This window comes from Oreochromis niloticus, linkage group LG3 (genome assembly GCF_001858045.2).
Source record: "Oreochromis niloticus isolate F11D_XX linkage group LG3, O_niloticus_UMD_NMBU, whole genome shotgun sequence".
Lineage (NCBI taxonomy): Eukaryota > Metazoa > Chordata > Actinopteri > Cichliformes > Cichlidae > Oreochromis > Oreochromis niloticus.
The window spans coordinates 26,030,251-26,044,991 of record NC_031967.2 but is presented as its reverse complement, the minus strand read 5'-3'; the positions used below and the strand labels follow the sequence as shown (position 1 = coordinate 26,044,991).

Here is a 14,741-nt window from a genome sequence, read left to right as displayed (position 1 = left end):
ACTACGGACGATATACACTACCAGGCTATTGGTAGTGTATACACGACAACAAGCACCTGTACTTCTTTCTACTGATCTTCAGTTGCCCAGCATCCTCCACCAAATGAAGCGAGATCGATCAACTGCAGACCAGACAACAAACGACGGAGGCACCAGACAAGTGCAATCAAACGATGAGTTTATTAACACAGGAGAACAACCATCAACATATGGCCTGTTTTGCTCTGACAAAAATACACTGGGTTCTGGTTTTATAGCATAGAGGATCACGCCCCCACGTACACGTCAAATACAGGTCAAAAATACATCGTTTACAGACAAGGGTACATCATGTACATCTTAATAACTATAAACAGACATATAACTTCTCTTTTCTATATCACTCGCCTTTTAAGGTAATAAACTTCAAGCTTCAGGGTGTCTGAGAGCTAATAATGGACCCTCGTCACCAATCACTAAGTAGGCAAAATTGGCGCAGGTCTCAAAGAAAAGCAGAAGACACTTGGGCCTTCGCTCAGGCCTGCAACTAGATTAATATGTGTATTGTAAGCATGCATGCAATTAACCTGCTATGTTCTCATCTTCCCTCAACATGTATCACCTGGACACTCTCACCAGTGAAGCTTAAAACCCTCTTGGATGGAACATCAACTCTAAACAAGCACAGATATGCAATGTGTATAAAATGAACTCAACCTGTGAATAGAATGAATGTGATGACAAACATATTCAATGCAATATGAACCCTGTAAGAAATATTACTGATAAAATAATACTGTAAAACATGTTATTGATACATTCATCATAAGGCAGATTATATGGTAGCAATAAAAGAATCTCTAAATCCCAACACTATACAGCAATGACATTGGAATGTCGTTCGGACTGGAGAAGTGTAGTCGGATGGTAACAAAGAGAGGGAAGGTAGTCAGAACTGAGGGGATTGAACTACCAGAAGGCAACATTGCAGACATAGAGGACAGTTACAAGTACCTGGGGATCCCGCAAGCGAATGGGAACCATGAAGAGGCCGCTAGGAAAGCTGCAACCACCAAGTACCTGCAGAGGGTCAGGCAAGTCCTGAGGAGTCAGCTGAACGGTAAGAACAAGATCCGGGCCATCAACACCTACGCCCTGCCCGTGATCAGGTACCCTGCTGGGGTAATAGGCTGTACGCTAAGCGGAAGGAAGGAGGCCGGGGACTGGTGAGTGTCAGCACCACAGTCCAGGATGAGACAAGAAACATCCACGAATACATCACAAAGATGGCCCCAACTGACAGCGTGCTCAGTGAATATCTCAGGCAGCAGAAACCCAAGAAAGAGGAGGAAGGCGAGGAACCATCATGGAAGGACAGGCCCCTGCATGGTATGTACCACTGGCAGATAGAGGAGGTGGCTGATATCCAGAAATCCTACCAGTGGCTGGACAAAGCTGGACTGAAAGACAGCACAGAGGCACTAATCACGGCAGCACAGGAACAAACTCTGAGTACAAGATCCATAGAGGCTGGGGTCTATCACACCAGGCAAGACCCCAGGTGCAGGCTGTGTAAAGATGCCCCAGAGACAATCCAGCACATAACAGCAGGGTGCAAGATGCTAGCAGGCAGGGCATACATGGAACGCCATAACCAAGTGGCCGGCATAGTGTACAGGAACATCTGTGCCGAGTATAACCTGGAAGTCCCGAGGTCAAAATGGGAGATGCCCCCAAGGGTGATGGAGAATGACCGAGCTAAGATCCTGTGGGACTTCCAGATACAGACGGACAAAATGGTGGTGGCTAACCAACCGGACATAGTGGTGGTAGACAAACAGAAGAAGACGGCCGTAGTGATCGATGTAGCGGTTCCGAATGACAGCAATATCAGGAAGAAGGAACACGAGAAGCTGGAGAAATACCAAGGGCTCAGAGAAGAGCTCGAGAGGATGTGGAGGGTGAAGGTAACGGTGGTCCCCGTGGTAATCGGAGCACTAGGTGTGGTGACTCCCAAGCAAGGCGAGTGGCTCCAGCAGATCCCGGGAACAACATCGGAGATCTCTGTCCAGAAGAGCGCAGTCCTGGGAACAGCTAAGATACTGCGCAGGACCCTCAAGCTCCCAGGCCTCTGGTAGAGGACCCGAGCTTGAAGGATAAAACCGCCCGCAGTGGCGAGATGTGTGTTATATATATATATATATATATATATACAGTCAAGCCCATAATTATTCATACCCCTGGCAAATTTTGACTTAAAGTTACTTTTATTCAACTAGCAAGTTATTTTTTGACTGGAAATGACACAGGTGTCTCCCAAAAGATAATAAGATGATGTACAAGACGCATCATTGTGGAAAAACAAAACATTTCTCAGCTTTTATTTACATTTGAGCAAAAAGTATCATGTCCAGAATTATTCATACCCTTTACAAACTGTCACAGTCTCTGGGAAAATCCAAAGTTCCATACCATTCCAAATAGTCAAAGCTGTTCTAAAGCATCCTAATTACCCTGATTAATTGGAAATAGCTGTTTTAATCAACTCAACAGGTGAAAAACAGCAGCTCTCTGCAGGTGGTTTGTAGACAGGCATGGCTAAGACAAAGGAACTCAGTGAGGACCTGCAGCTGTGCATTGTGGCTGCTCACAAGTGGGGAATGGGCTACAAGGCCATATCCAAATGTTTTCAAGTTCCAGTGGCTACAGTGCAAAGTATTATTAAAAAATACAAGATGTTCCGCACTGTGGAAAATCTCAGAGGACGTTGTCGGAAGCCAAAAGTGACACCTGTGTTGGCCAGGAGAATAGTGAGAGAGCTGAAAAAGAATCCAAGGATCACCACCAAGGCCATTCTGGTGAATCTGGGCTCTGCTGGTGGCAATGTCTCAAGGCAGACAGTCCAACGGACACTGTTGGGTTCCACGGATGCAGACCAAGGAAAACGCCACTTCTCCAGATAAGGCACGCAAAAGCTCGTTTGGCCTTTGCAAATGCTCATCTGGACAAAGAAGAAGGTTTCTGGTCTTCAGTGTTATGGTCAGATGAAACAAATATTGAATTATTTGGTCACAATGATGTTGCCTTCATTTGGCATAAAAATGGAGAAGCCTTCAACCCAAAGAACACCATCCCCACTGTCAAACATGGTGGTGGGAACCTAATGCTTTGTGGGTGTTTTTCAGCCAATGGACCATGGAACCTAATCACAGTAAACAGCACCATGAAAAAAGAGCAATACATGAAGATTCTCAACAACAACATCAGGTAGTCTGCAGAAAAACTTGGCCTTGGGAACCAGTGGACATTTTAGCACGACAATGACCCAAAACATACAGCAAACGTGGTGAAGAAATGGTTAGCAGACAACAACATTAACGTTTTGCAGTGGCCTAGCCAGAGTCCTGACTTGAAACCAATTGAGAATCTGTGGAGGGAGCTACTTGTTTGAAACTCAGGGGGCTCGATACACACAGAGAGACTGATTATTCCACTGAAAGACAAACAAAAACTCATATAAGACAGAAGCAGAGAACGTACATCACTGTAGCAATAATATGGCAACAACTGAGTATCTGCTTCCGTCTTAATACTCAGCTTGATTAGAAATGGTGAAGCAGGTGAATCTGATCAGCTGATCCTCTACAGGAGAGCAGCCAATGGGGCAGCAGAGAAAATGAGTGGAGCTTCCTCTGAAGGGAGGTAACACATGTCCACAAGCACACACACAAACACCAACAGGAGAGAGAGAAAGAGACAAAAGGCAGGCAATCACGAGAGAAAGTCAGGGACCATGACAGGAAACTGTTGGGTTTATCTTGCAGAAACATGTTACTATGGAACTACATGGAAGACAAAGTATTCATGTCAGAGAACAACAGCATTTACCTTGACACTGGCACTGCTGCATTAGAGTCTGCAATGGCTCTTTCTATACCTGTGTGGGTTCTCTCTGGGTACGTTTGCTTCCTCCAAACATATGCATGTTAGGTCAATCAGTGATTTGAAATTGGCTGGAGCTGTGAGTGATTTTCTCTTTCCTACTCTGTTTCCTACTCTGATAGACTGGTGACCTCTCCAGGGTACACCCCTCAGTGACTGAAGAATATGGAAATTTTAATCTACAGCAAATGGATGGATGAGTAGATGACTCACACTGGGCATTTTGTAGTTGCACAAACAAGAACAGGATATTCCTGAGAAGACCAGTAAGAAATGATAAAGTAATCAAAAGGCTTTTACACTATGAAAGTTATTGAAAATAAAAGTCTACGGGTCTACTTCAGTTACTGAGTGCAATAACTTATTGGGTGTTCTTTCTAAGCTGAGACAGTCAAAACTTTATTAGAATATTATTATAATTTTAAATTGATGTACTGTAATTATTAGTGTTTTTATCTATTAACTTTGAATCATCATATCTGCTGTCTAAAGACTTTAACAATCCTGCTGCTTTTTTACAGCCAAGAATGAGACAATCTTTCTATATTTATAGAATAACCAGATGATGTTTTTGTTGTAAAACTGAACAAATAAACAAACAAATAAATACTGTATCACAGAGTGTGTTTGATGAACAAGTACCCTCATCAACACCCAAGGCATCAGCAGTTGCAAGACAGTAATCTGTGTATTTGTTGGTACCTCTGAAAATCAATATCTAGGCTCCAATTTTTAACAGTAGAGTAAATGCTATAGTCAGACTGTACATAAAGTTTTTATTTCTGTCCTTCTCTTTCTATCTACAGCTGTGGGGTTTATGAACATTCCCGACTCTGAGCCATGTATGACGTGATACCACTTTATGATGCATTCTCAATCATCCAGGAAAGTAAATCTCCAAAAGTTGAATCTGTTCATCTGGACGTAGCGTTTTGTGGGAGAAACGTTTCATCACTCATCCAAGTGACTTCTTCAGTCTCAGCTGACTGCAGGTTTCCCCAAACCTTATAAACAGTACATTTGCATAATGACTGAAACCAGCCCACTGAAGGAACAATGGGCTCGGAGGTCAGTTCCTTAATCATAATTATGCAAATTCCCATGACCATTGATCAACAACCACTGATCAAAGAACACTGATCAATGGCCATGAGTCCCATTCACAGAGAGTTGGGGAATGGCTGCAATCACAGCATTGTAAGATGGTGACAGATGTACCCTTAGGCCCCCTCCTTGATTCAGAGATGGTCTTTCCCTTTTCACGTAAATGGCCTCCTTGACTCCGCGCTCAAACCAGCGTTCCTCCCTGTCCAGGATGTGTACATCCTCATCATTGAAAGAGTGTCCACTGGCCTGTAGGTGTAAATAAACTGCAGAGTCCTGGCCTGATGAGGTGGCTCTTCTGTGTTGTGCCATCCGCTTCGCTAGAGGTTGTTTGGTTTCCCCGATGTATAAATCCTGGCAATCCTCCTGCACTTAACAGCGTACACTATGTTACTCTGTTTGTGTCGGGGGACCCGATCCTTGGGGTGGACCAGTTTTTTGGTGCAGCGTATTTTGGGGTTTAAAAGCCACAGAGACCCGGTGTTTAGAAAAAATGCGTCTCAACTGTTCTCAACCTGCAGTCAGCTGAGACTGAAGAAGTCACTTGGATGAGTGACGAAACGTTTCTCCTACAAAACGCTACGTCCAGATGAACAGATTCAACTTTTGAAGTGATACCACTTTACTTACTTTACCATTTTAGAACACAAGCGTTCAAGTCAATTTGAATAAATTTTGTTTATTTATCAACAATTCACAATAATAGCTGCCTCAAAATGCTTTATTTTATAAGATAATCACCTTAAAATAAAAAGTCTGCTTTAAACAAGCACCTGGTAACAGCTGAGAGGAAGAACTAAGTCTGACACTGACAGAAAATAAAACATGTGGATGGTAACAGTCATGTGTGAATTAGATCTATCTGGAGCAATGAAGCGCAGAAACAAGACCAAGTGTGCAAACAACTTCAACATGTTTTTTAAACAAACACAACAAACGAGACTGTAGATGTAACAATATATGACATTCATACAAACTGATTGAGTTTTCTTATAGGAAAAACATATTCATATAACACAATTGCTCTCTCCAAGCAGCTTACATAAAATAAAATTTAAAGTTGATCTTTAAACATGGGCGATTGGGGCAATCGTGGCTCAAGAGTTGGGTGTTTACCTTGTAATCGGAAGGTTGCCGGTTCGAGCCCCGGCTTGGACAGTCTCGGTCGTTGTGTCCTTGGGCAAGACACTTCACCCGTTGCCTACTAGTGGTCAGAGGGCCCGGTGGCGCCAGTGTCTGGCAGCCTCGCCTCTGTCAGTGCGCCCCAGGGTGGCTGTGGCTACAATGTAGCTTGCCATCACCAGTGTGTGAATGGCTGGATGACTGGTTGTGTACAGCGCTTTGGGGTCCTTAGGGACTAGTAAAAGCGCTATACAAATACAGGCCGTTTACCATCTTTTCCTGAAGCTGTTAAAAGAAGAAAATCAACTTTATAGAAAAATGTCAAGTGATGCTTAATTCATCCAGGGGAAAAGAAACATGTAAGCTTATCATACACATTGACTGATTTTAGAAACAACACAGGAAACATCTGTAAACATGCACTGCTCAAAAGAAGTTTAAGGAATTATTTTTAATCAGAGTAAAACATCAGATCACTCAAACGTCTATCCTCGATGAAGTAGCAGAAAATGCAGTTAACACTAGGTACACTAGAGGGGCAACAATGAAACAACCCCCCAAACAGGAATTGTTTTACAGGTAGAGGTCACTGACATTTTTTCCCTCCTCACCTCTTCTGACTATTTTTTCACTATTTTTGCATTTGGCTAGTGTGATCATCGTTACTGGCAGGGTGAGATGATCCCTGGATGCTACAAAGGTTGTACAAGATGTCCAACTCCTCTAGGATGCCAATTCAATTCATGCTCAAGAGTTTGTCACCCATTGTCAGACCCTATTGTGCTGTGGGTCCTGGGTTCCTCCTGGTATGACGATGCCCAGCCTCATGTGTTGAGAGTATGCAGGCAGTTCCTGGAGGATTAAGGAATTGATACCACTGACTGGTCCCCACACTTGCCTGACCAAAATCCAACTGGGACATTATGCTTCTCTCCATCTGAAGCTGCCAGGTTGCAGCTCAGACTGTCCAGGAGCCTGGTCCAGATCTTGGAGGAGATCCCCAGGACACCATTGTCTCATTATTCGTATGCTCCAACATTGTCAGGCATGCATTTTTATTTGTTATTTATGTATTGAGCAATCTACATGTAATAACACTTGCAGTTCAATGAAAATCCATGTCTAAAAAACATCCTAGTTTCAAAGTCAAATCATCAGTTGGTTCTATTATGATGAAAGAAAGTTTGACTTTATTTGTTTCACAAAACAGTGCATAATCTCATTTTCTCCAATGATCTCTTTGATTCTAATGGAATTGACACAGTTTTGTCACTGATCCAGTTGGTTTTGCAGATCTTGTTATTAATCTGAAAGAAATGATGCAGCATAATTCAGTCATTAAAGGTGATTTAGAACTAAATTTACTTCCTTTAAAACTTATTTGAGTTCATCATTACAGCAACAAATCACAACATGTAAGTTATTTTATTCCTGCACAGTTACCCAGAGCTGTTTGTGATTTAACTTCAGAATAAACTGTTTCATCAACTGCTGCAGGAGCTGGTTTCCCTGCAAAGAAATGATTTGTCAAATGTGATTTCAAGCACCTCTTTGTTCAAAGTGACAACTTGATTTATTTATACAACTTTTTCTTATTGTGTAAAACATGTAAAACCAAAGCAAAAAATAAGGTACTTATTTTATTACATTACTTACCTTTGTGTCTCTTGGGTTTTGCTTTAGTGTAATAGACCTGTGCGTACAACAGGCTGTCATCTAAAAGAGGATGGACAGATGAGCAGCATTAAAAAACTTGAGTAGCTTTAATTTCCTTTATATTTTCTGTCAATCAACACCTACAATAACTCATCACATGAAATGACTGAAGGAGGTTTTGAAGCTCTATTGAAGGTGAGATTTTATTACAAGCTGTTACTGTCATGTTTGAAAACCTGTTTCTTTCTCTGCTGATGTTGGCTCTGATTTTAGTGTCAGATCACTTCAACACTCCTCCACCCTGGTTATTAAGGTCAGTGACTCTATAATACAATGATATCTAACTGAAATCATTGCTTAAAACGATGAAATAATGATGTAGTCAATGATGATTGCTTGCTACATAGAAAACAAAACAAAAAGGTACATATTATATTACTTTACTCACCGTTGTCTTTCTTGGTTTTAGCTCTATCGTGGGAGACCTGTGCATACAACACACTGTCATCTGAAAGAGGACGGACAGATGATCAGGATAAAAAAGCGTGAAGCGTGTTAAATTTGATTACATTTATATCTCTGTCAGTCGACACCACACTGATCACCTAAACCTATTGAAGGTCTATTAAAGATCAAATGTTTCTGTCATGTTTAAAAACATTTGTCTTTCTATAAAAACCTGTTAGCCCTCATTTTAGTGTCACATCAGCTCAACCCTCCTTCATCCCTGCTCAGCACGACCCTTCCACTAAGCTCAAATCCAAACTTTAGGGTTCACTCTTCACTTTTCCATCTTTTCCATTCTATACTCCTGCAACAGTTCATGCCATTTGTGTCCTTTGAAAACAAGATAATGTGCTCTCATCAACAGACTCCTCAAATGTTTCTTCTATTCTCTTATTTCTGTTGACAACAGCGCTGAAATTAATTCCACATAATTCTTCTAGGTTAAAATATTAGAGTAACAATAATAATAATGATGTTTATTACATAACTTGGCATGGGAAAAAGCAAACCAAAATGTAATTACATTAAAAAAAAACTATAATAAAATAAAGAAAAAATAATAATCTCTGAAATGTAAAAACAACCAAACAAAATATAAGCATATAAGCAAAGATTTAAAAAAATGAAGACATGAGGTTGATTTCTGGTTGTTGTCTCATACTGTTAGTAGTGACAGGAACACCAGCAAAAAGTGAAACTAGAGAACAATCAGTCAGGAGGAATAAGATGGATTCATAAAACAGATTCACAGTGGTTTATGTTTTGTAGGACAGACTGATGTCCTTAAAGTTGAACTGACCCTGTGTTACACTGGAAGAACCAAGCATTCAGCTTCTTTTTTTCTTAGCTCTGTGGTGTGCAGCTGATTTCTTATACTAACTATACCATGTTTAAACATAAATAATCACACAGTCTACATACTTCTATGCCAATGTATCTACTTTACCATTTTGTGTGTCATGAAGGTCTTTGATTGGTTCATAAACACAAGCATCACCTACAAAAACAAGCCAATGATAGATTAAAAATTGAAATTCTTATGTATGGATTTGATCATCTTCTAAATCAGTAAACTAGAAACAGATATATTGGACTTTGCGTTTTAAAATTGTCAGTAAATAAATTGATGAATAAAGCAACAACAACAAAACTTGTCATGGATCAGGCTGACCTTGGACAGTAGAAGCATGTCGACTGTGTTGAGCTTCATCCTTGATCATGTGGTTAATTGCAGAGCTCTGATTTGTGCTCTGAGTCCTGGTAGAACAAAAAACAAAAAACAAAAGAAAAAAACAAATGTAGTAAACCTGTAGGTTTAATAAGAAACACAGGATGTAGTTCTAGTACTGGAGAGGGGAGATTTTAACCAACCTGACAAAGAATGAATCTGTAAGAAAAGACAATTACATTTTTTTTTATTGTAACCTGTTGTGGTGCAGTAATAGTACATGCAGCATTCAGGATACATCTGTGATTTTAATAATGGTCTCACCCTTTGACTGTTTGAAGCGACACAACAGCAGCAGAAGAAGAATCAGTAAAACTCCACAAACGAGTCCAACGATCAAAGGAGTGACAAATGAAGAGCTTTCAGGCTCAGGTGCTGCTGTAATAATAACAGGTTTTAATTAGATGTATTTATACAGATTATCAACATAATTTACATGAAAACATTTTAAAACATAAATACTACTTACAATATTACTATTCCTAATAATAACTGAAAAATATTTAATTTGCTTTACTGTCATCCTTCTCTGTGGTGATTATTTGTCTAAATAGTGATACAAAAGAAACTTCTGAATATCATATTACCTGTTCATCACTTATATGTTATATTATTTTGATTAGTTTGTCATTTCTGTAGATAATCATATGAGAAAGCTTCTAATCTGGAGCTGTTCAAGCTTGAACAAATGTACACAACCACTCAGCCCCAACCTGTAAGACCATTTAAAAGTTTCCTTTATCCATGTTATTTATAGTCATTCCTGTTCATATTGTAACTTGAGCAGAGATCTTTAACCCAACAGCATATTTTGATTCAGGTGAGTGGTGATCTATTGTGTGAATAGTTTACTCATTCAAAAACATAATGTCAGTTTTACAGAGACAAAGGTTTGTATTTCTTTTCATCACTTTGTATTTATACTGTAAAGCTGGCTATGTGCTAATAAACAGCCTGAAAATGTTTCAGCTCAGAAGAACAATTAGGTTTGTCTACAGACAGTGTGAATATTTATTAGTAATGATAATCATACGGTAGATAATGGGCGAGCATAGAATTAGATTCATGTCTTCATGTATTCTAAATTTTGTATAAAGAACATCATGAACACTGACAAATTGAAGTGATCACTCCAATCTGTTGAACACTTGTCTGCACTCTCCCTTTACACCTGTAGACTCCATCATGGGTTTAAAAAGCATATTTAACTTCCTGAAGTTATTTTTCTTTGGATGTTTTGCATCCATGGAGAAGACACTGATCTCACATCTGATAATTATCTTATCTATCACATTTTGGGTTCCTAGAAGAATAAAAAAACTCACCCTTTTGATCAATCCTGACTGACTGGCTGTCCTCTGTGTAGTAAACTGGGTTTCCTCTTCCTCCTCTGCACCTGTAGAGTCCTTCCTGTGAGACACTGATTTGTTCATTTGAGTGGAAAACTGCATCTTGTGTGGTCAGGGCTTCAGAGGATTTCTCATCTCTGTACCAGTAGTATTTCCATTCAGATGATGATGATGATGCGTTCACAGAGCAGGTCAGGGTCACACTGCCCCCTACTGGAAGGTCTCTCATGTCAGAAGTTATTTGGGCCTTTGGCTGGTCTGCTGTTGAGTTTAAACAAAGACAGAAAAGAATTATATGAATATATACGCCACACACAGGTTAAGATCACGCTGCGCTGATGTTGTCTGCATTAATGTTAGCTCTTGTATACCTCCTCTCCAGTTTCCAACAACACGTAGGCAGGAATAAGACCAAACTAAAATCATATGAGTACTCTGACAGAGGCCTACAACGCATTTTATTCTTTTAGTGTTTATTTAGATTTACTGCTTCATTATGATTCTTCTTTGGATTTATAAAATAGTTCTTGTGCTTATTCTGCATGATTCCTTCTTATTACCACAACAGAAGACTCATGAAAAGACAAGGAATGTCTTACTAATGGAAGTTTATAATTCCCAAATCATGTAGCTGCACAGAAAAATTTGAAATAGGAACACTTTAACTATGAGACTTTAAATTTCATGCTTTCATGAAGCGTTTTCATTTGTTTAGATTATTTGTTCATGGAAACAGTGATTAGGGAAAAGTCTTCTTCCTACATGATCAGAAAAAAACACCACATCACTGTTCAACTCTACAACAAAATGTATTAATTTATCCACCACTGCTCATGCAAAGTTCTTAAATAAAGTGTTTAAAGCATCCATTTCATGACAAAGAAAGAAGAAATCTTCACACAGTTCACCTCGGTTGGCAAAACAAACCAAAAAGTCAGTCACTAAAAATGTTTATTGATGCCACCAAGTCACTCTCTCTCTAGGATGCCTCATCCCACAGTAATGCAACTGAACAAGGAAAACATTGCATTACTTCTTTTAGCTCTATCAATCACAAAGACAACTCATAATTAAAGAAAAAAAACAATTATGCTGTTCATGCTTGTACTGATGTACACAATCACTCAGCCCCAATGTGTAAGACTATTTAAAGGTTTCTTTTGTCCATGTTACTTATAGTGTTTCCTATTAATATTGTAACTTGAGCAAAGGTCTTTAACCCAACACCATATTTTGATTAAAATCTTATTATCTCTAAATAATAGCTAATATAATATGGCAAATATACTACATCTCTTTGGATTGTTACAATAAACCTGCTCATCATCTGTTCATCATTTAACTTCCGACAGTACCCATTACTCTTTATGTATTTATTTGCTGGGGTACGGACATCTACAACTGATAGGCTCAGCCTCTTTCTATAGGTGCAGAGCAAGTGCATAAACACACCACGAACAACACAGGTAGCTCATGAATGATTGGCATGTTCAGCCCACACATTCTGTTCACTTTCTATTCCCACAGAAACGACTTCAGTGTTTGTTTGCAAAAATATTTTTTTCACCTAATTTGTCCACCAATTTTCTGTTGATGTTTTTATCTCATTATTGTCCTCAGGTGATGGAGCAGCAGGTCAGCATTGGCGTCTCTATACCAGCTGAAAGTTGATGACACAAAGTGGTGACAAACTGTCTACAATGAGGCTACTATCAGCTGCAGCTCTTTGTCTGACTAACAATGGAACATCCTTTGTAGACCATTGAATTCATCCTGTGCTGACCATTACGACATTTGTCAAATGGAGATCACACAACAAACATGACTTACTTGATACTGACAATGTGAAGGCTTCACTCCACTCTGTTGAAGAATATGAGTCATCTCTGCGTCGACTCTTACACATGTAGTCTCCACTGCTGGACTCAGAAACTCTGAATGTCACATCATTATTGTGTGTCCACTGTGTGGGTGTCCTGGGTCCTCTTCATTCATACTCCCACTCAGTGGTTTCACCTCCTTCCTGCACCTCACATGTCAGAGTGATCGTCTCACCTCTGAATATCTGAGGCCAGTTGGGTTGTTGTTTTACAACAACTTTATTGGAAACTGTTTACACATATTAACAGTTGAGATACAAATAGAAACATGAAATCAACACAGAAAACTTCACATTGTATGTTTGATAATCATGAATGAATGTATATTTCAAACTAAATGACTGAACTCACAGGTTATCTCAATGGTGACATCATCACTTATATCAGTGTAGTAAACTGGGTTTCCTCTTGTTCCTCTGCAGCGGTAGATTCCTCCTTGAGATACTCTGATATCTCTGTTTTGTTGATCTCTGATTTGAACTTCAGAGGTTCTTTGGGTTCGTCTGAACCACTCATATTTCCATCCATCAGAGCTCTGCACAGAGCAGGTCAGTGTCACACTGCCCCCTGCTGGTATGATTGTTGTTCCTGCTGTCAGTGTGGCCCTGGGTTTATCTGCTGTTATGAAAAACAAGGAAAGAAAACATACAGCTATTAAATTCCAACTTCCAAGAATAGATGTCTATGCCGAGCACGCATCATTCTCAGGGACTCCTCTCATCCTGCCGATGAACTCTTCCAGCTCCTCCCCTCCGTAAGAGGCTACAGGACCCTACAGACTAAAACCAGCAGGTTTATGAACAGCTTCTTCCCCACAGCTGTCACCTTACTGAACTCAGTCCTCCACTGATCCTTTTCATCCACACCCACTTATCCTTCCCAGTGACCATGATCATGACTGTCATTCATTCTCAACATTCACAATATGCTTACATTGGTTACTGCTATAGTTTAGGACACTGAACCAGTATAGTCTCTGGTATAGTGAGTACACTGTTCACTATTATAGTCTGCTCAGAGCGCTGCGCTTCCACTGTGAATATATTGATAGCACTCTGTAGATCTGTTTACCATATGTAGCACATCTGTATATATTTAGCAAAGCTCTTTATTTGTTCATAGTACATCTGTATATCTGTACATATGTATACACAGTACATCTGTACATTTGTCTGTAGGTCATCTGTATATTTGGTCTCTCTGTACATAATCTGTTCATAACTATCCCACCATTGATTTATACTACCCTTATCTATATATATCAGTATATCCGTATAATTGCTTATCTGTATACAATTGCTCTTACTTTTTAGCACTTACTACTCTTGCACGCTCATCAGATGCAAACTGTATTTCCTTACCCTGTATTTATAAATGTCTAATGACAATAAAGTTGAATCCTAATCCTAACTTCAATTTTAAAATTTTCCCTACAGATTAAGACAATTTTATATTTTTCTAACATAGTAAGAGCGCTACAATTTTGAGGTTAGTCAGGTTATTCAGGTTGTAGATCTCTAAATAAACACAGTATAAATGTTTGTCCATTCTCTAACCTGAAGAAGTCACACTGAATGTAAACTAATGCAGTTCACTGTTGAAGGAAACACAATGATGGGTTCAGAGGGATCTGCCTGGTTTCACATTTAGACAACAGAAACATCATCACCTTAAATTATATGGAGCTTTTGATGTTTCTTTTTTCATTATTTAAATTAAATTTCATCCACGGTTATTCTTGTTATACACTAAAACATGCACATGTTGTAATGACAAGAAACATATTGTCTGAGTATTTTGGTTGTAGTGTGTACTGTGAACAAAGTTAGGTAAAATGCAATGGTCATGGTTAAAGTTTAAAGTTTCAATACATCAGAAATAGAACAGTTTCAATGAAACATTTATTAAACACACATTTTTTTTATAATTCAGATGAATATTTTAACAGGAATCATCACATTATTAATCACTGAT

At 39.3% G+C, this 14,741-nt stretch overlaps 2 protein-coding genes across 3 annotated transcripts in view; both read right to left on the bottom strand.

Annotated features, from left to right (window-relative positions):
- LOC112846236 (low affinity immunoglobulin gamma Fc region receptor III-like) overlaps positions 1-14,741 on the bottom strand; it is a 700,124-nt gene that overhangs the window by 567,998 nt on the left and 117,385 nt on the right. The window lies entirely within an intron of this gene.
- LOC109198771 (uncharacterized) lies at positions 6,587-12,893 on the bottom strand. Of its 2 annotated transcripts, XM_025905686.1 has the most exons (9): positions 12,718-12,893; positions 10,864-11,148; positions 9,803-9,916; positions 9,682-9,697; positions 9,482-9,567; positions 9,257-9,307; positions 8,252-8,311; positions 7,804-7,863; positions 6,587-7,656 (listed from the first exon to the last, which is right to left on the bottom strand). In XM_025905686.1, exons 1-9 carry the CDS (start codon positions 12,791-12,793, stop codon positions 7,568-7,570), a joined length of 837 nt encoding a protein of 278 aa, XP_025761471.1. In that variant the 5' UTR covers positions 12,794-12,893; the 3' UTR covers positions 6,587-7,567. The 2 variants fall into 2 exon arrangements, with proteins under 2 accessions (XP_025761471.1, XP_025761472.1); XM_025905687.1 differs by lacking the exon at positions 10,864-11,148.